The 22,012-nt window shown below is 45.8% G+C and overlaps 1 protein-coding gene across 4 annotated transcripts in view; it reads left to right on the top strand.

Moving 5' to 3' along the window:
• SNAP47 (synaptosome associated protein 47) overlaps positions 1 to 22,012 on the top strand; it is a 53,014-nt gene that overhangs the window by 2,224 nt on the left and 28,778 nt on the right. For all 4 annotated transcript variants that reach the window (XM_044778106.2, XM_044778105.2, XM_044778107.2 and 1 more), the window contains exon 2: positions 11,608 to 12,152. In XM_044778106.2, coding sequence (XP_044634041.1) covers positions 11,608 to 12,152 — 545 coding nt within the window. The remainder of the gene's footprint in view (positions 1 to 11,607; positions 12,153 to 22,012) is intronic.

The following is a 22,012-nucleotide window of genomic DNA, read 5'->3' as shown; positions in this document are numbered from 1 at the left end:
GTGAGGACTCACCAGAGGTTACAGTAGAGAAAAAGCATCAGTGGTGAGCCCATCCCAAGATGAGCATTTCTTATTTTTGATATAGATCTGTTCTTCCAGGTGTGCATGCGTTTATTCATTCACCTTCTCTCTCTCTTTCCCTGTACACACACAGTCTATTTTATGTAAATTTATATGTGTAAGCTTTTGCTGTTTTTAACCTTTTTAAGAAATTAACAGTACTCTGTCAACATCTCACCATGTATTGACCAGATGCTCCTTAATTACTTGCTTCCAGTTGTGGTGAGTGCAGATCGTGGGAGGCAAATGGGAAAAGTGTGGGAAGCAGACTCTGTAGTTGTCCAATGATTTGGGCAGTTGTTTTAAGTTTACCTCCCGGGGGAAGTATGATGTTCAGATGGGGATCGCCTGGGAGGATCCCAGGGTTCCACTCCTGGAGCTCTGTGGTTGTGACCAAGTCTCCTAAGAAAGGGGAGGCTTTGGGCCAGTAGATCCACATGCTCCCCAAGATTGTTGGGGCAGCGGAGCCGGTAATCCAGGGTGGGAGATGAGGTCTCCTTTCTTGAGCACTTGCTCTGGGCCAGTATTTTGTGCTGTATCTCCTCTGTCCACACGGTGGCCCTCTGTGTGGGCAGTGTTACTACCTCTGTGCACATGCGGCTCTGACGTAACTATTGAGAGGCAGGGCTGGGATTGGCGCACAGGTCTGTGTCCCTCGAAGGCCCTAGTCGGCAGCCCTGGCGTCGCTGGGGAAGTAGTGAGAAACGCACGTTCCTGGGCCCCACGCAGACCTGTTGAATCAGAGTCTGGGGGCAGGGCACTGCTCTAAGCCTTGTCACATCCCAGGGACATACCCCATAGAGGGCCAGAAAGAAAAGCACAGGACGGGAGTTTGGAAGTGAGCACTTTATAGGAAATGCAGTGTGAATAACAGGGAATGCTAGTTCGAAGGTGTGTGACGTGGGAATAGGCCACACGGTTGCAGTGAAACCCCCCAGGCAGCACATTTGGGCCTCCCAGGGGAAAGGGAGAGGTGCAAGGGGCAGGAGGGGCAGGTAATGGAAAAGGCTGGCTGTGGCGCCTGGAGACACTGCTCCCACTGTTCTGACTCCAGGCCTTCTTGTGGTCAGGAGTTGGTGGAAGGTGTGTAAAATGTTGCCTGTTCTGTTACTTTGGAAATTAACTAAAAATAGGTGTTTACTTGATACTGAGTCTCACTCTAGGGCACAGGTCTGATGCCAGTGCTGAAAGAGGTCCATTATACTAATGGCAGTGCTATCCCTGTGACCAGGAGCATCACTCTCTGGGTTAACCCCAGATACCCTGGGGAACCTTGCCATGACCTCCCCTCCCTAACTCAGCTGTATTTGCAGGGTCCACAAGGTCTGCAAGTCTTGGACTGGGAGAAGCGGGTTCCGGTTGCAGCAGGCAGGACCAAGTGAGGACTCCAGGAACTTAGCATAGACCCTAGACCTAGGGCAGCATGTGGAAGGACAAAGCTGTCTGCAGAGGACACAGTCGCTGTTTCCACGTGATGTGACTTGTGGCTCACTCAACACATATTTAATGGGTGCCCGCTACGTACCAGTGCAGGCACAAGGCATGTTCACTGGGTGTCCCTGACACGCCAGTGAACGCAGAGTGCATGTTCACTGGGTGCCCACGATGTGTGGACCTGTGCTTGTGATGTTTGCTTTCTCCAGTGTGTAGACCGAGTTGGTCAACATGTAAGCATGTTCACAGGCTCATTGGAGCTATGGTGAGTGCTGAGATTGGTGGGGGGTCCGTTAAGGGGAGAAGATGCTGTGGAGCCGAGAGGGTGAGGTGGAGCTGGCTATTCAGAGACCTGGGAGGAGCAGGTGGGGAGCCCTGAGGCAGGAAGAGAGCAGAGAGGAGGGATGGGTGGTGAGGCTGCAGGTCACTAGAGCCTGTTGGCTGGGGAGGGGAGTTTGGTTTTTCTCTAAGTACACGGGGAAAGGTTTGGCAAAGAGTGACATTTTCTGATTTTGTTTATGACAGTCATATTGGCTGCTGAACGGAGAATGGGTGGTGGGGGCAGAGAGGAGCAAGGAGGCCAGTTGGGAGGTTGTCCAGGGGAGTGGTGAGAGCCTTGCATAGTGGTGTGGCTATGGGGATGGGGTCAGAGGGCAGATGCGAGGCACAACTACCAGGACTTGCTGACGGATCATTAGGAGGGATGAGGAAGAGGGGAGCCAAGGGAACTCCTCATCTGGCCGTGCCTTCATTGAGGTGGAGGAGCAGGTGGAGGTGCTTACTAAGTTGCACGTGCCTGTTAGATGGTCGAGTGGAGATGCCCAGTCGGTACACAGATGTGCAAGTTTCAAGGAGGCTGGGCTGGAGAGGAGAGTTTGGGAGGCAGCAGCTTGGAGGTGGTATTTAACGCCATGGACCTGTGTTGCTCACTTAGGAGGAGAGTGTTGATTAAGAGGACTGAGGCTCTGACCTGGTCATTCCAGCACTGGCAGTCAGGTGGAAGAGGGAGAACCAGCAGAGACTGAGAACAGGCCCCCAGAGAAGGAAGGTGGGAAACCAGGGAGGTGGTGACTGTGAAGCCAACACTTAGTGTCTCTCAAAAAGGGGCAGGTGTGTAGGACAGAGGGTAGAACAGACATGGGCATTGGATTTGGTCAGCTGGATGCCTGGGCAGAGCGAGGTCAGTGAGTGATAGGGACAGGAGCCAGGTGGACAGGAGGTCCTGGGTGGTGGTGAGGGGGCGAGCCAGGGAAGCAGCGAGTGTCTCTGGGGGCAGCAGTAGCCGGAGAGGGCTGTGGGGATGTGGGGAGGGTGCTTGCTTGTCTGTTCTAAGGCGGAGCTCTTGGGGTGACCTAGACAGGGGTTGGCAGGTTGTGGCCCGTGGACCACGGTTTATAAATGAAGTGTCATTGGAATAGCCAGAGCCTTTGTCTCTGCACTGTCTCTGGCTGCTTCTCCTCCACAGCAGCAGAGTTGGGTATTTGTGACAGAGACCACATGCCCACAAAGCCTAAAGTATTTCCTCTCTGGCCCTTAGCAGAAAAGGTGCCACTGGTGTAGAAAGACAGGGAAGTTGCTGTTACTGGAGAGGGAGGGAGTTGGGATCAAGGGCACAAGAGTCTGGTCTTTAGGGAGTGGGGACATGGCTCCCCGAGAACTGTCAAGGGGACCAGAGGAAGGCAGGACTCCCAGGGACGAGTGGGGCAGGTGAGTCCAGCCGAGAGGGAGGGCGGGGACTGGAGTGCTGTTCTCGCTAGCCCCCCACTGCATCCTGTGTCCTTGGTCTGTTGGGAACGCTGCTGAAGGTCTGCGGTGGGAAAGGCTGTGGCCACAGGTTTCTCCTTTTGCTTTTTCTTTGGATTTGTCAAACCTGAGTACTTTTCTCTTTCTTTCCTTTTCTTCTCTCTGTTTGAATTTTAGAATGTTTTAGAGCTTGATGTCGTCTTGAGGTCTTTAGTTGTTTTAATGGTGAGTAAACAGAGGCCCAGAAGGTGAAGTAACTTTTCCACAGTCGTGAAGTTTGTGGCAGAGCTGGAGTTGGAACTACAGCATGCTTCCTCAGATGTTGCAATGCCAGACTCAGTAATCCTCTGGGGAATTTGTATATACTCTGACTCGGTCCTCGTGGAATACCTCCCAGAGTCCATGCTCAGGAATGAATGATAGCTTGGGTCAGGCAATTGTTGATGTAAATTCAATTTCCATGCTAAATCAAGCTCTTAAAGTATGGGACAGCGCAGAAGAAGATATGGCCCCTGCCCAACTCTCTTCGGGGGGTGGAGATAGTTTATGGCAGACAGGGGGCTTCCAGTGGCAGGAGGCTCCTTTCAGCCAGGAGGACCAGGGTCCAGCCGGTTTCAGGGGCTGACCAGTGCTGTGAGCATGCTACAGTGACTGAGGTCCGAGTTGGTACTCGTAACAGAGACCTTGCCTCTGATGTTTGACTTGGACTTGGAACACTGAAAACCATGGTTCCATTGATGTAGTTAGCTGTCCCCTAATTCTGAGAGTAGAGACCTTTTCTGTTACAGGATACCTCAGAGATATTGTGAGTTCGGTTCCAGACCACTGCAACAAAGCAAGTCACACAAATTTTTCGGTTTCCCAGTGCATATGAAAGTTAGGTTTACAGTATGCTATAGTCTGTTAAGTGTGCAATAGCATTATGTCTAAAAACAAAGTAATAACGTTAGTTAAAAAATACTTTATTGCTAAAAAATGCTAACCATCATGTGAGCCTTCAGCGAGTTGTAATCTTTTTGCTGGTGGAGAGTCTTGCCTTGGTGTTGATGGCTGCTGACTGATCAGGGTGGTGGTTGCTGAAGGCCGGGGTGGCTGTGGCAGTTTCTTAAAACAAGACAACAGTGGAGTTTGCCGCATCAATTGACCCTACTTTTCATGAGCGATTTCTCTGCAGCATGCAATGCTATTGATAGCGTTTTACACGCAGTAAAACTTCTTCCAAAAGTGGAATCAATCCTCTCAAACCTGCCTATGCTTTACCAGCTAAGTTTATGTAATAGTCTAAATCCTTGTTGTCATTTCAACAATCTTGACAGCAGCTTCACCAGGAGTAGATTCCATCTCAAGAAACCACTTTCTTTGCTTATCCACAAGAAGCAATCCTCATCCATTAAAGTTTTATCATGAGATTCCAGCAATTCAGCCACATCTTCAGGCTCCCCTTCTAATTCTAGTTCTCTTGCTATTTCTGCCACACCTGCAGTTACTTCCTCCACTGAAATCTTGAACCCCTCAAAGTCATCCATAAGGGTTGGAATCAACTTCTTCCAAACTCCTGTTAATGTTGATACTTTGACCTCTTCCCATGAATAGCGAGTGTTCTTATTGGCATCTAGAATGGTGAATGCTTTCCAGAAGGTTTTCAATTTCCTTTGCCCAGATCCATCAGAGGAATCACTATCTATGGCAGCTGTAGCCTTATGAGATGTATTTCTTAAATAATAAGACTTAAAAGTAGAAATGAATCCTTGATCCATGGCCTGCAGAATGGATGTTGGGTTAGCAGGCATGAAAACATTAATCTAGTATATCTCCCTTAGAGCTCTTGGGTGACCAGGTGCATTTGTCAATGAGCAGTAATATTTTGAATCTTTTTTTTTCTGAGCAGTAGGTCTCAACAGTGGGCTTAAAATATTCAGTGAACTATATTGTAAACAGATGTGCTGTCATCCAGGCTTTGTTGTTCCATTTATAGAGCACAGGCAGAGTAGAGTCAGCACAATTCTTAAGGGCCCTAGGATTTTCAGAGTAGTAAATGAGTATTTGCTTCAACTGAAAGTCATCAGCAGCATTAGCCCCTAACAAGAGAGTGGGCCTGTCCTTTGAAGCTTTGAAGCCAGGCACTGACTTCTCCTCTCCAGCGGCGAAAGTCCTAAATGGCATTTTCTTCCAATATAAGGCTGTTTCATCCACATTGAAAATCTGTCATCTAGTGTAGCCACCTTCATTGATTCTCTTAGCCAGATCTTCTGGATAACCTGCTGCAGCTTCTCCACGAGCACCTGCTGCTTCACCTTACACTTTATGTTATAGAGATGGCTTCTTTCCTTAAACCTTGTGAACCAAGTTCTGCTAGCTTCACACATTTCTTCTGCAGCGTCATCAACTCTCAGCCTTCCTAGAACTAAAGAGAGTTAGGGCCTTGCTCTGGATTAGGCCATAGCTTAAGGGCATGTTGTGGCTGTTTGATCTTCTATCCAGACCACTAAAACTTTCTCCCTATCAGCAATAAGGCTGTTTGACTTTCTTATCATTTGTGTGTTCATTGGAGTAGCACTTCTAATCTCCTTCAAGAACTCTTCCTTTGCTTTCACAACTTGGCTAACTGGCGCAAGAGACCTAGCTTTTGGCCTGTCTCAGCTTTCCTCATGCCTCCCTCCCTAAGCTTAATCACTTCTAGCTTTTGATTTAAAGTGAAATATGTACGACTCTTCCTTTTCCTTGAACACTTAGAGGCCCTGTAAGGTTATTACTTGGCCTAATTTCAATATTGTTGTGTCCCAGGGAATAGAGAGGTACGAGGAGAGGGAGAGAGATGGGGGAACAGCCTGTCAGTGGAACACAAAACATTTATCGATTAAGTTCGCCGTCTTACATGGGCGTGGTTCGTAGTGCCCCAAAACGGTTACAATAGTAACATCAAAGATCACTGATAACAGATCACCATAACAAATATAATAATAATGAAAAAGATTGAAATACTGCAAGAATTACCAAAATGTGACACAGAGACAAGAAGTGAACAGATGCTGTTGGAAAAATGGTGCCAGTAGACTTTCTTGATACAGGGCTGCCACACACCTTCAGTTTGTGAAAAACGTGCCATCTGCAAAGCACAGTGAATGGAGGGATGCCTGTGCTCACAGTCTGAATGCTGCAGAGGGGCACGTGGCAGAACAGCACTAGCAGGTGTGTCTGCAGCTCTCTGGGGACCTCACAGCTCCCGGGGCACCGTGGTCATGTCAGTCATGAGCTGAAGGTCTGCACGCACCTCGTTTCCCTGTCCTGTGAGAGGCCCCTTGCAGCCACTCTGCAGTCTGTTTTGTGTTCAGAGTGCTTAGGCGAGTGTTCCTCTCACTCGGGAGAAGGGTCTGATGAAAACACGTCAGCTTTCGTTTCCCCTGTCCCGTGTGAGCCTGGTCACGGAGACAGACAGCTGCCCAGCCACTCTGCCCTCACGGTGGACCTTGCCCGGTCCCAGCGCATGCTGGGAGGACTTCTGTGGAGAGCCCACAGATCCAGCCCTTCAGGAAGGTGACGCTGGTCTGTTGAGAGGCCAGGAGTCTTGAGCGGCTGAGGACATCTCCTGAGCTTTCCAGTGACGTAGAGCGTGGGTTTCCTGGCTCCTTCACAGGGCCCTCCCAGAGTGGGAGGTGAGGTAGTTTGTTTGTCCGGTGCGTTTTTGGTGTTGAGAGTTCCCTTGCTCTGGCCTTCGTCATTGTGCTAGCTAAGAAGACAGATTCTTGGATTCCTGTCTCCTTGGGCAGCTTCCTGAGCCCTGCATCTTAGGTTCTCCCGCTGCCCGCGTGGTCATGCCTGCTGAAGCAGGGGAAAGCAGCACTGGGCCTGAGGGCATAAAGTCTCTGCTGCTTCCTGCCCCAGTCCTACCACCTTCCTCAAGGAGGAGGCTTGCCTTCCCTACAGCCTCAATCTGCAGCAGTCTCTTGTAGAATGTTCTTTGCCACTTACTGTCTTTTCTCTTCAGTGCAGTATGTACAGTCTTATTGTTGCTTGGCTCTGAGTGCATATGTCCTGTCTTCTCACCTGGTAGTCCTTTGGTGCCTGGACTGAGTTGTACACCTGCAAACATCCAGATCCTCAGGCATTGCTTTCTCAGGACTGATGCTCATGTGTCACTGGGTGATGCTGGTGCCCTTGAACGAGTACTAGCCTGGCTATGCGTGGACCTCGAGAGCTTCTACGCAGTGGAGCTGTGCTCGTCCATCTGTAAAACAAAGATCTCTGTGGTCCCTCCTGCCCTGACATCTTTCTATTTATTGCGTCCAGGCCCATACCTTATTTTATTTTGCAGTGATGACAAATCCTCACTCTTAATATGGCAGCTTTGTTTTAGGCTTGTCCTAATTTCAGGCATGAGTAGTGAGAACTGGTGATCTGAACCGACATGTAGGACTGAGCGGCAGGAGCTGGTTGGCATGTGTGCGTGTCTTGGAGTCTGGGCCTGCCCTTGCCCAGTTCTGGAAGGCACTCATGAGGAGTTTGGTCATATTAGTGTAGAAGTTAAATCTCTTGGCCTGAATAGAATTGAGCTGTTTTGCTTTAACCTGGCACCTTCATTTTGTGTCCACTGGGCCCGTTCTTCCTTCTTTTCGTCTCTTCATCATCCTGTTTGTTTGTGTGGCCAGGCACAGTCTGTAGCCAACTCTGATCAGATGGTGAAAACTGATGAGACCAGATGGCAGCTTCTGGGCGTGGCGATGTTCTAGCAGTCGTAAAAGAAATAGAGCAAGAAGAAACTGGACTCCTCCCTGAGTTCTTCCTCGCAGATGCTTTATAGTGCTCCTGATGATTGTGAGAACACACAGAGCACCTGCTGGGTGCCAGGTGTTCTTCCAGGCACCTTTGTGCATCAGTCCCCTTAACCCTGACAGCCACGCTGTGGGAGAGGTGCACTTACTACCCTTCAGAGATCAGGAAGGGGAGGCACAGAGGTGAGGTATCCTGCTTAGGGTCACACACGTGAGTGGGAACAGCTGCAGTGGTCTGTGTGAGAGACTCATGGGGGTTGGTCTTCTAGCTGTCTTTCTGCCTAAGGCAGTGATTTCATGTGTTTGTGAAATTAGAACACCTGAGATTTAGTTTTGGTATACCTTTCATGTGTACATTACTAATTCCCCCCCCTTTTTTTTTTTTTTTTTGGTGAGAAAGATTGGCCCTGAGCTAATATCTATTGCCAATCTTCTGCTTTTTGCTTGAGGAAGATTGTTACTGAGCCAACGTCCATGCCAATCTTTCTCTGTTTTGTATTTGGGACGCTGCCACAGCATAGCTTAATGAGCAGTGTGTAGGGCCGTTCCTGGGATCCGAACCCACAAACCCCGGGCTGCCCAAGTGGAGCACACGTACGTAACCACTACGCCACTGGCCCGGCCCCTATTACTAATTTCTAATATAATTTATATTGTTAATAAGTATTCAATAAACCTTTCATTGAAGTATTAATGCAGAAAAATGAACAAATCGAAAGAACAGAAAATCCACCAATCTTGAATTGTCACAAAAAGAGTATACCCAGGACAAGAAATGGAACATTACCCTCACTGCAGAGGCTCCCTTCAGGCCCCCTCTCTTGTCCCCAGTGGTATCCACCATTCTGACTCGCTATTTCTGAACTTTTCATGTGCTTATTTTTAAAGTGAATTAGAATTTGGGGGAAGTTTTGATGTTCCCCTAAATAGACTAGAAACATCCTAGGGTGTTGTGAATGGATAGAGTGGGTCATGGAGTTTGCCTCCTAAATATTTAGTTTCATTAGAGAGATCCTGGTGTGAGATCCCAAACCCTAAAGTAGAATGGTCTCCATCACACACATGCCCCTCAGGGACTGCAGAGGGTCTGCGGCCTGTTGCAGGCTGACGAGTGAGCCCCCTGCAATTCTGTTAGTGTCGCAGGGGACAGGAGACCCGGCTCCAAGAGCAAGGGTCCACTGGCATGGCCCAGCAGGCTCCATGTGTGCACCTGCTCCTCCTGCCTCTGACTTCCCAGGTTGACACTGCACACCCTGTGGGTGTGTGTCTCAGCCGAGGAACCCTCCAGTCTTATGAGGGGCTGCTAGCAAGCCTGCCTAACCCTTGCCTCCAAGGGGACAGTACCCTATTATCCTGGTCAAGAGGCAGGTCTTCTCTTGACCAGGAGGGAGACCTCATCTGCAGCTACAAGAAAGGTAGTCTGGAAGCCAGCCCAGATTAAAGTTCAGCACTCTCACCACTTTGGCGGCCCAGATTTATGTCCTAGTCACGGAACCACACCCCCTATCTGTCAGTACCTCTGCTGTGGTGGCAGCTCACAGAGAAGAACTAGAAGGACCCACAACTAGATATACAACCATGCACTGGGGCTTCGGGGAGGGGGAAAAAAAGAGTAAGATTGGCAACAGATGTTAGCTCAGGGTGAATCTTCCCCAACAGAAAGAAAGGAAGATAGTCTGGGACAAAGGCTGACACAGATGTGGGGAAACGACATGGAGAATTGACTCCTAAAGATGTTCATCTGTTGTTTCTGTATGATCTTGGCTTTGGTGAATTTTCCCACATCATTCCATCAACCACTCTGATTAATCTGACTAGGATGAAGTCTGTGCAGTTTGTTTCCAACCATATTAGTTAAGGCTCCCATCAGTAGGACTGTGGGCTGCCAGCCTGCAGCATTGATCTCAGCCATGCTGAAGCCCCGCTGGACAAACACTGTAAACCATTTAGTCACAAAGTGTTCCCTGAGTTAGGTTGTGAATAAAATTTGGTGCTTGCCCTCTGAGAGCTTGCTGTCATAGACGCGTGGTCACTCTACCGTGGAGCAGATGCAGTAAGTGTACACGAAGGGTCTGTACAGCCCCATGAGGAGGGAGAGGCTGAGGACTGGGCCCCTCCCATTCTGGACTCTGGAAAGAATATTGCCGTGGCAGTGGGGGGCGTTAGAGTGCCAAAGGCAGGGGATCAGTTAGGCTGCTGCCATGGTCCTCTGAAGACTCCCTTCCCGTTCCTTCCCACACCCACAGCCCTGTGAGCTTTGGGGTTTTGCTTGCATTATCTCACTTTGTGTTTGATGGTACGTTGCCTGTTCTCAGATCGCTTTGTTTCTGTATAATTAGAGATCTCGACACAAAATTGTTGGACACAAGCTCTTCAGGTGCAGCTACTGCCTTTTTTGTTGTCTCGTCCAGCCTAGTGTTGCTTGATGTGGTGTCAAGTACAGTAATTACATTGAGGAGTCTGGGCCTTTGGAGTATAACTGAGGAAATTCATAGAATTGCTGTGGACTTCAAGCTCCAGGAGCCAGGAACTGTGTCAGTGTTGCTTCTCTCGTACCTGCAGCCCAGCATGCATGGCGGGGACTTAAAACTTGTTGATGGAATGCAGAGAGTCCTTGTGGCCTCCAGCCATTCTGTGAAAGCCACATTTTTCAATATTTTAAGATGATATTAGTTATTTGTTCTCCTATTTTTATAAGTGAAGTCAATGCCATAATTAAAGTGTGTGTGTATGTGTGTGAGAGAGAGAGAGAGAAGTGGAAGAAATGCCACATTACAGGTGGATCTGCCTGGAAGAGCATGGGACTGGGCGTTACCAGGCCTGGTTCCAGTGGGTCAGTGTCACGAACCTGTGGTTTGATGTTGTAGGAGGTTCTCGTCCTCTCTTGGTCTTGTATTCTTTATCTGTACAATGAGAGGGTTAGACTAAATGTTCCATAGGATTATTTCAAGTCTGTCGTTTGTGACTTTTCAAACTGCATGGATAAATGTAAATTGTAGATATGAATATTACACCTTCATTACTTACAACTATATGAATAATTACATATAACTACATACTTGTGGAGAACTCTGTAAAAGTGAGATTCAAGAAGGGAAAAGTGTGTCTATAGGATTATTTTCTCTATGAAATTGTTTATAAAAGTTTCAAAAGGAGAATGTTCATTTAGAAACCTATAAGGAATGTGTAGTTATGAGGTCCTTGCAGCCGAAAGGGCGTTCCAGTGAAGGACCCTGGGTTGTGGTTCCAAGCAGTTTCCTTCCTTCAGTCACGTCCAGCAGTGGACGCTGGCCTGAGTGGGTATTCCAGTGGGTGCAGAGCCCCTGGGGGCCTGGGGCTTTGGGGAGAGCGCAAGTCTGGGACATGGGATTCTCGCTGCTGGCCCCAGCCCTCCTCTGTCTGCTGTAGGATGAGGGCTTCATCCTGCCTGTCACAGGTTGGGTGAGAGCCCTTGCTGGGCAAGGACTCGGCTGTGCGCTGGGGTCTCCGATGTGCTCAGGATCCACACCATACCCTGGCTGCCAGGGTCCTAGTGCCTCTAGTCCAGGGGTGATGACACATTTTAGCCTCACTCACCCACTAATTTGTCGCTCTCCTTCAGAGGCAGAGTGGCCTTGGCCGTGGTGCAGGCCAACCCCGGAACCAGATGAGCAGAGACATCTGTGTCCACACCTGGCCATGCTCCTACTATTTAGAACGTGAGAAGCGATGGGTCCCTGGAAAACTGTCATTAACTTCTCTCTCACTGAAATTTACAACTGATAAAACTGGAGACATTCTTGTCAGCTTTCCCCTTGCTAGTATAAGTGAGGTCAAGAAAGAGGCCTCTCATTTTATCTTCAGTTCTATCACCATCCTGGAAAAGGACCACATCAAGCACTGGTTCAGTTCCTTGCAGCCTAATCGGAATGTTGTTTTCAACATCATCGAACATTTCTGGAGACAGCTGCTGTTGTCTCAGCCAGGAGCTGCTCTTGAGGAGCCATCCTCCTCCATGACCAAGGGAAAGGAGCTGACAGGTCTGATGGCCTGTTCCCAGAAGCGTCTAGAAGATACAGCCAGAGTCCTCCACCATCAGGGTGAGCAGCTGGACAGTATCGCGAGAGGCCTGGACAAGATGGAATCTGACCTGGATGTGGCTGACAGGTAAACACTGTAACCCTGACCTGACCTGGGATGGCTGGGGTGTCTTGTCCATCATCCCATGTTTGATACGCATCTGACATTCTGAAAACGTGGGGTACGCCCCTGTTGTGGGCGGTTACAGTGGGCTGCGGCCATGGGCATACAGATGGTAAGGGCCAGCAATTACTGAGTGCCAGGTACCCACAGTGTGCCAGTACGGTTTAAGTGTTTAATGAGGATTTCCTCATTTGATCAACAGATAAGCCAAGATAACATGTTATTCGTAACTTCATTTCACGTGTTGGGTGACTGAGGCTGAGAGGCCAGGAGCACACACTAAGTTTGTTAGCACAGTTTTGTCTTGTTTTTACACAGCTGTAGAGAAGCAAGGTTTGAACTGAAGCATTTTGGCTCCAGAATCTGCTGCGCCAGCCACTCTCAAACCTCCAGTCTCGGGACCCTCCACTCTCTTAAAAATTGAGGACCCCAAAGAGCTTTTTTTTATGTGGGTTATATATACCAATATTTACCATATTTTTTTAAAACTTAGAAATAAAAAATTACTTATTGTTTAAAAGTATGATAATAAACCCATGACCTAGTAACATAAATAACTTTTTTTTGTGAAAAATAACTTTTATAAAGCAAAACTTGTTTGGTGAGAAGAATGGTGCCGTGTGAGATTTTGCACATCTCTTTAGAGTAAAGCTAACTGGAAGGCAGCTGGCCCCTCCGCCTGCTTCTGCAGCCAGCCCACTTGGAAACCCCTTGTTCCCTCTGAGAGGAAGAGCAGAAGAGCCAGCGGGGTCCTGGTGTTGTTGGGAAGTGGTTTTCCCTCCAGACTCCCCGGGGGTCTCAGAGACCATGCTGGAGAAGCGCTGCGCTGCCTCCGAGATGGAGGAAGTGGTAGGGCGCTTGGAGCACAGCGGCAGCAGCTCTTCCACTCTGGCGGGGCTGCATGGGCGCTCAGGTGAAGAGGTGGCCTCCTGGGCGTGGGCCTGATGGTTGCGTGGCTGCTGTTTGTGGGAACCCTTGCCCCTGAGCGACCCCACTCTGCAGTCACTGCCTGTTGCTATTTCTTGGATCCTTGTCTCCTAAGTACCTGCGTGGTGAAGGGCATTGTCCTAAAGCTGCAGGGAACAGGGCCCTAAACCTTACCCCTAAGAGGGGGTGCTTGTGCATGAGATGTAGGGTTAGCAGACCTTTTGTGAGTTTTCCTCATGGGAACACAGTTTTCCACCCTTCCTTATAGTTGCGGGGCATGTGACTAAGTTGTGGGCAGAAGTGAGGTAGGTCACTTCCAGACCTGGTCTCTAAAAGCCCTCCCACCCGGTTTCCAGTACTGTTTTCCCCCTCACCTGCTGGTGCCCCTGTGTCCTGACTGCTCACATTTTTATTATCATATTTCTTTATAATTCTTTGTCATCTCAGAGCCCTTTCCCACTGGCAGGCTGGGTGGACTGTGAAGTCTTTGGTTCTGCTGAAAGAGCGGTGGTCCCAGTGTTTGAGAGCTGTGCTCTGAGAAGGTCTAGTCCCTCTTCCCATGACAGTCCTTCTAGATTTAAGCAGTGATGGTGCCTTCAGTAGTCTTCACAAAATGTGGTCCTTCTCTCTCTCTCCCCCCCTCCCTCCCTGTCTCCGTTTCTCTCTTCCTCCCTCTCTTTCCCCCTCTCTCTCTCTCTCTAAATAGTGTGTGTGTGTGTATCCTGCTGGTTTTGTCTCTCTGGAGAACCCTGACTGATACAGGTTCTGGTACTAAGAGTGAAGCACGAGGTTTCTGAATTGCTTCTGTGGTTTCTGGAGTCTCTAATCTGATTAAATTTAAAGCCACTGTAACTCTTATTTCCAGTAGCATAGAGGGCACTGGTGGTACATGCCATGATATGGCAATAGAGATACACAAAATATCACCATGGGAGGCTCCTAATCAAATTCTTTAAAAAGACAAGGTTCTGAGTGACCACGTATTTGATACTAATAACATCTTTGTCAGACTAATGAGTATAATGAGATTGGCTGGACAAAGTGGAGACAGGAAAGGATGAGCTCAGGGCACCACACAAATGACCTGAACATTCCTATATCTGCCCTGAGGGAAACCCTTAGCTCCTGTAGCTGCAGGACTGAGACTTCTGAAAGCCAGATCCAGAGTGTCACCCTGTGAGCAGGTGAATCACAGCATAAATTGAAATTCTAGCTTGGCACGGCGTCTGCTGTTAAGCTGAGGGCATTGATTGGGAAGAAATGGGATCCTGAAAATTGGGATGTGGACGTTGGGGAAGATCCTGGTGAAACTGGGGCCATTGAACCCCTAAATTCTGATGAATCTTCTTTGCCAGTACAAGCAGCCCGTCCACCCCCATCTGAGGAGGTTAACCACACTTTGCCTGAGGAATCTGTAATGGCCTCATTGCCTTGCAAGACAATGCTGATTCTCCTCAGGACCCAACCCCACCACCCCTCTTTGCTTCTAGATTTGTTGCTAGACTCAAGTCCCAGCAAATCCTAAAAGATGAGGCACAAAGTGTGACCCACGAAGAGGTGTGCTACACTTTGAAAGAACTGTGTGATTTTTCAAATTTTATACAGACAGAAATCTGAAGAGTATGTATGGAATGGATATCAAAGGTGTGGGGTAATGGTGACAGGAATGCAAAGTTGGATCAGGCTGAATTTACTGAAGTGGGCCCACTTAGCAGAGATCCTGGTTTCCATGCCATAGCTTGAGGAGTTAGAAATGGCTCAACAGTGTGGTTGGCTAGCTGAGGTGTGGTCTAAAAGGTGGCGCACGCTAATTGAAGTGTGAGCGTCAGAACTGCCTTGATGTGCTCCAGAGGAAGACTGCAAGGCTTGGGGAGATTGGAGTGGTGGAGTGGATTTTCACGTGAGACCTCCTCGCCCACCCTGGCAAGGTCCAGAGGACACACTTTTCACCATGACTGTGGAAAGTAAATTTGTGAGGGAGCCCCAGCATCCTTGAAGAGCCATGCGGTTGCTATTCTCTGTAAGCCAGAAATTACAGTGGGAACTGCTGTGACTGAGCCTGGATCCTTAAATGCAGTGGGGATAATTGGATCCTGGGGTGGTGGGGTCAACTGGCAGCTTTTAATCACCAAAGGCAAGGGGGATGGTTACTGTAATGGACAGCAGAGTCAAAGCAGCAACCAGAATAGTCTGACTCCCAGAGACCTGTGGTGTCAGCTGATCAGTCATGTGCCCCTAGAAGAGAAGTAGATGGGCAGTCTAGTCAATTTTTGCTTGATCTGTATAAGCAGAAGAGTTCTACGTCATGTGAGCAAGCATCTAGCTTGGATAAGAAAAACAGAGTCACAGCCCCTCAGTCCATTCCCAGACTTGGACTAGTTTACAGACCCAGAACATCTTGAAGGATGGAGAAGCTGGGTTCCCTTGAGGAAGGACCCCCAGTATGCAACCAAAAGTTTCTACTGTTTATCTTTCTCGCGGCCTTGCCCAAAGATGGCATCTTACCAGAGTGACAGTGCATTGGGGAAACGGAAATAATCAGACTTTTCAGGGACCGCTGGACTGGCTCTGAATTGTCACGGCTCCTTGGAGACGCAGAATGTCACTCTGGTCCACCAGTCAGAGTAGGGGATGTGGAGGTCAAGTACTCAGTAGAGTTTTAGCTCAGGTCCATCTCACGGTGGGCCCAGTGGGCCTCCGACCCATCCTATGGTTATTTTCCCAGTTCTGGAGTACATAATTGGGATAGACATATTCAGCAACTGGCGGAATCCAAACACTGGTTCCCTGACCTGAGAGGTGAGGGCTGTTCTGATGCGAAAGGCCACTGGAACTGTCTGTCCCTAGAAAAATAGTGAAGGAGAACCAACATCAGTTCCTGGAGGGATTGCAGAGATGAGTGCCACCGTCAGGACTGAAGGGTGCAGGGGTATTCATAGTAAACAAGAAATAATTTCACGTTCCTGCCAGGATTGTAGAGATGAGTGCCACCGTCAGGACTGAAGGGTGCAGGGGTATTCATAGTAAACCAGAAGCCACTTCCTGTTCTCAGTGGTGTTCTTTGAAGCACAGATTTTAATTTTGATGAAGTCCAATGTATCTATTTTTTCTTTTGTCACTTGCCTTTTTGTGTTAAATCTAAGAATCCATTGCCTAATCCAAGATTACAGAGATTTACACCTATGCTTTCTTCTAAGAGTTTCATAGTTTTAGCTCTTATATTTAGATCTGTGATCCATTTTGAGTTCATTTTTGCATCTGGATATCCAGTTGTCTCCGCAACATTTGTTGAAAAGATTTCTTTCCCCATTGAGTCTTGTCACTCTTGTTGAAAATCAGTTGACCATGAATGCAAAGGTTTATTTCTGAACTCTGAATTCTATTTCATTGATTCTTTCATGTAACCTTATGCCAATACCACACCATCTTCATTTCTATAGCTTTGTAGTAAGTTTTGCAATCGGGTAGTATGAGTCCACCAACTTTGTTCTTTTTTTCGAAATTATTTTGGCTGTTCTGGGTTCCTAGCATTTGCATATAAATTTCAGGATCACCTAGCCAATTTCTGCACAAAAGCCAGCTGAGATTTTCGTAGAAATTGGGTTGAATCTGTAGATTATTTTGGGGAAGTTTAGCATTCTTAACAATGTAATTATTGATGTGATATAAAATGACTTATCCTATTTTATTTTTTTGTTGTTTGTTCCTTCTGGTCCTCATTCGTCTTTTTCTCTGCCTTCTTGTGAGTTATTTGAATACTATTTTAGAATTCCATTGTGATTTATCTATAGTGTTTTGAATATATCTCCTTGTATAGATTCTTCATTGGTCACTCTAGGTATTATATTATACGTAATACATGTATTTACATAATTTGTTGCAGCCTACTGATGTTGGCATTTTACCAGTTTGAGTGGTGTGTGGATACCTTACTGTCTTCGTGTGTCTTCACCTTATTCATATACGTTGAATGTAAATTAAGATATAATTATCTGTACTTTGAGAATCACATCAATGTTATAATTTTTACTTCAAGCATCATACTTATTTTAGCAAGCTCAGGAGGAGCTAAGTCTGTTTTATTCCCCTGTATTTTTACTCTTTCCGTTTTTCTACTGTCCTTCCTGATGTTCCAGGACTTCTGCCTTCATCAGTTCCTTTCTGATCCAGTACTTCGTTGAGCATTCTTTTAGGGCAGACCTGCTGGCAACAAATTCTCTGTAGTTTTCCTTCCTCTGAGAATAATTCGATTTCTTCTTCATTCCTGAAAGATAGTTTCACTGGATATAGAATTTTGAGTAACAGTTCTTTTCTTTCGGCACTTGAAAAGCTTTATACCACTTCTGGTGAAAAATCCACTTTTATTTGAGTTGTTTTTCTCCTGTAGGTAAGGTGTCCTGTCTCTCTTGCTGCTGTCAAGATTCTTCCTTGGTCTGTTTTGTGTATCTTAACATTAATTTCTTTGGTTTTTATCCTGTTTGAGTCTGTTCAGTTTTTTTAATCTAAGAGTTTATGTATTTTTTGCCTAATTTGGGAAATTATCAGCCCTTACTTCTTCTAACACTTTTTCAGCTCCATATTCTTTTTCTTTTCCTTCTGGAATGCCAATGATATGAATGTTAATCTTTTGTTTTAGCCCTCAGATTCCCAAGGCTCTGGTTTGTTTTTCTTTTTTTAAAAAATATTTTCTCTCTGTTGTTTGAATTGGGTAATTTCTATTCTTTGATCTTTAATTTCAGTGGTTCTTTTGTCTGTCATCTCATGCTGCAATATACCTCATCCAGTTTATCAGTTCTAAACTTCCCATGTGGTACTTAAATCTTGTGTCTTTGATTTCTTTGCTGAGACTCTCTGTTTTTCATTTGTTTCTGGCATGTTCATAATGGCTTGTTGAAGCATTTTTATGACAGCTGCTTTAAAATCCTTGTCAAGTTCTTCCATCAGTTTCCTCTGGTACTGGCATCTCTTGCTTGCCTTTTTTTATTCAGGCTGAGATTTTTCTGCTTCTTGGTATGGTGAGTGATTTCTCCTTGTATCCTGGACATTTTGGATATTATGTATAAGACTCTGGATCTTGTTCTTCTGTTTTAGCAGATCTTCTCCTAGCACAGTGCCCCTGAGAGTAAGAAGCTGATTCCTCTCACTGCCATGTGGGGACGTGAGTCCAGGTTCCCCACAAGGCCCTTATTTATTCCTTGGGCTGGGAACAGACACCTGTTGCTGCTGGCTGGGAGTGGAATTTCAGCCTTCCCTATAGAACTCTGCTAGCACCACTCTAGCTGGGAGAATGAGGGCTGTCTTGTTACCATCGCCCCCCTGGTTTCTACTGACCCCATAAGGTTTCGTTTGTTACCACTGGGCTCTTTATGTGGCCTTCTCTGACACTGCCCAAGATAGGGAAGGACCCCCCAGTGCAGCTGGGTGAGGGTGGACGTCTGAGCTCCTCACATGGCCTCCTCTGACATGGCCCCAGATAGGGGAGGACCACCCAGTGCAGCTGGGTGAGGGTGGACGTCTGAGCTCTTCATGTGGCCTCCTCTGACATGGCCCCAGATAGAGGAGGACCCCCCAGTGCAGCTGAGCAAGGGTGGACATCTGAGTTCCTCACATGGCACTTACTGATGAGGGTTGGGAGTTTGGCTTTCTGGGGAGTTTGGCTGGAGTAGAGCCGTTACTGTCTAGAATTCTCTTTTTGGCAGGCTGCCCCTTTTCTGGTCTTTGGGGTAGAGAGAGCAAGCCTCCTGTATTTATTTATTTTTGTTTGCACCTGTGGCTTATCCAGGTTTCTGGCTTCTTCGGTACTCAGTCTAGGACATGTTAAATAAAAAGAAACTCACCTCCTCAAGTTCCCCAACTCCCAAGCTGCCTAGGCAGTCTGACTTTTCCTCTCCACTCTTCATAATCTTTTGTTTGTTTCATATATAGTGTCCAAGGTTTTTAAGCTGCACTTAGTGGGGAGCATGGGAGAAGAAGTGCGTCTGCTCTATCTTGTCCTAGAACTGGAAGCCCTACCATTGATCTTGATATCTTGGTCTTGCATCTGGTACTTTGCTGAACTTATGTATTCTCTTGGTTTCTTGGTGGGTCTGTGGGATTGTCTACCTGCAGAGTCACGTTTTCTCTTGTTTACTTCTCCTGTTTACTCTTCGGCTTCTAATCTCAATACCTTTTATCTCCTTTTCTTGCCTAGTTGAACTGGCTGGGTTTGCCCTCCAGTGCTGACAAGAAGTGGTGAGTGCGGATACCCTCTACTTGTCCCCATGTTGAGGGAGAATGCATTCAGTTCTTCACTGTCAAGTTTGATGTCAGCTGTAGCTTTTTGGTGTGAAGCTGAGGAAATTCCCTTCTATTTCTAGTTTTAGGGTTTTTATCAAGAATGATACTGGGTTTTGTCAAATGTGTTTTCACCATCTATTGAGACGGTCATGTGGTTTTGTCTTTGAGTCTGTTAATACGGTGTAGCACATTAATTGATTTTCAGACACTAAACCGACCTTTCATTTATCTCAAGGAGGGGTTTTCATACTTGAAATAAATTCCTCTTGATCATGGTATGTACTCCTTTTTGGGTTGGCTTGCTAACCTTGTTGGGATTTTGTGTCTATAGTCATGGGGTATATTGGTCTGTAGTTTTCTTTCTTGTGACATCTTTGTCTAGCTTTGGTTTTGGGTTAATACTACCCCTTATCTTTATATTCTTGAGGAATTTGTGAAGGATTGGTATTATTTCTTCTTTAAATGTTTAATGGAATTTGCCAGTGAAGCCAGCTGGCCCTGAGCTTTTCTTTCTGTGGGACATTTTTAATTACCAATTCGTTTCTTTGCTTGAATAGATATATGCAGATTTTCCTTTTCTTCTTGAGTCAGTTTAGTAATTTGGATTATTCTAGGAATTTTTCCATTTTATCTAAATTGTCTAATGTTTTGGCATAAAGTTGCTTGTAGCTTATAATTTTTTTAATTTATGTAAGGTCAGTATTAATGTTTGCTTTCATTCCTGATTTAGTAATTTGTGTGTTCTTTTTTTCTTGGTCAATCTAACCTTAAAAGTTTGTCAATTTCATTGATGTTTTCAAATAACTAACTTCTGGTTTCATTGATTTTTCTCTTTCATGCTTCTCTTTTCATTTCCTTTTTTATTTTTAATTTAATTTAATTTAATTTTTTTGAGGAAGACTGGCCCTGAGCTAACATCCATGCCCATCTTCCTCTACTTTATATGTGGGATGCCTACCACAGCATGGTGTGCCAAGTGGTGCCACGTCTGCACCCAGGATCCGAACTGGCGAACCCCAGGCTGCCAAGAAGTGGAACGTGCGAACTAAACCACTGTGCCACCAGGCCAGCGCCAGATTTCCTTTTTTAGTTTGCTCTTCTGTTTCCTTGTTTCTTAGTGTGGAAGACTGTGTTATTGATTTGAGATCTTCTTTTGTAATACAGGCCTTTATAGTTAGAGATTTCCCTTGAATTACTACTTTAGCTGCATCCCATATATTTTGGTAGGCAGTGTTTTGTTTTCAGGTGGCTCAGACCGTTTTCTAATTGCCCTCAGGATTACTTCTTTGACACATTGGTTATTTGGAGGGTGTTGTTTGATTTCTAAATATTTGTGGTCTTCCAAAATAGCCTTCTGTTGATTTCTATTTCATTGCACCATAGTCAGGGAACAAAGACACTTTGTATTACTTAAATATTTTAAAATTTATTGGAACTTGTTTTATGGCTTATCAAGGGGTGGCACACTACAGCCTGTGGGCTAAATGCATCCCACCTCCTGTTTTTACAAATGAAGTTTTATTGGGACACAGCTGTGCCCATTCATTTGTGGTTATTTTGATAACCACATTGTTGAGTATTTGCAACAGAGATAGTTGGTCCTCAAAGCCTAAAATATTTACTGTTTGGTCCTTTACAGAAGAATTTTGCTGACCCCTGGTCTAGCATATCATCTGTGCTGGAGAATGTTCCATTTGCCCTTGAGAAGAATGTGCATCCTGGTGTTGAATGAAGTGTTACTTAGATGCTAATTAGATGAAATTTGTTGATAGAGTTGTTCAACAGTTCTCCATCTTTGACAGTTTTCTGTATAGTTTTTTGGTCCATTAGTAAGATTTGGGTATTGAAGTCTCCAGCTATTATTGTTGAATTGTCTGTTTCTCCTTCAATTCTGTCAATATTTTCATCATGTATTTTGGGGCTCTGTTGTTAGGTATGTATATGTTCATAATCATTGTTTCCTCATAATAAATTGACCCTTTTATCATTATAAAATGATTCTCTTCATCTATGTATTTTTTTATCTTAAAATCTATTTTGTCTAATATTAATATAGCCACTCTAGCTCCCTTATGAACACTGTTTGTGTGGTATATCTTTTTATTTTCAATCTGTTTGTATCTTCAAATCTAAAATTTGTCTCTTGTGAACAACTTATAGTCTGATCTTATATATTTCTGTTAATCCAGAGTGACAACTTCTGCCTTTTGATTATAATCTTTTGTCCATTTATGTTTATTCTTATTATTGACATGGTTGGATTACTTCTGTGACTTTGCTGTTTGTTTTCTATATGTCTGTCATTTTTGTTCCTCTGTTCCTCCTTTACCACCTTCTGTGTGTACATTAGTTTTTTTCTAATTTACCATTTAAATTTTTATTAATATTTTGATTACATTTAAAAATTATTTTCTCAATTGTTATGCTAGATGTTACAATATGCACCTTAATTTACCATGATCTACTTCAGATTGATACTCATTTAAGATGCACCATCATAGGTTCATTCCCTCCCCTCTCTTGTGCTATTATTGTCATACATGTTCTGTCTATATATGTTACAGACTCAATAATACACTACTATAATTATTACTTTGTACCATCTTGTATCTTTTAAAGAA

This window comes from Equus asinus, chromosome 9 (genome assembly GCF_041296235.1).
Source record: "Equus asinus isolate D_3611 breed Donkey chromosome 9, EquAss-T2T_v2, whole genome shotgun sequence".
In the NCBI taxonomy this organism is placed as follows: Eukaryota; Metazoa; Chordata; class Mammalia; order Perissodactyla; family Equidae; genus Equus; species Equus asinus.
Note: the sequence above shows the minus strand (reverse complement) of the source record. Positions and strands in the feature narration are given on the sequence as shown.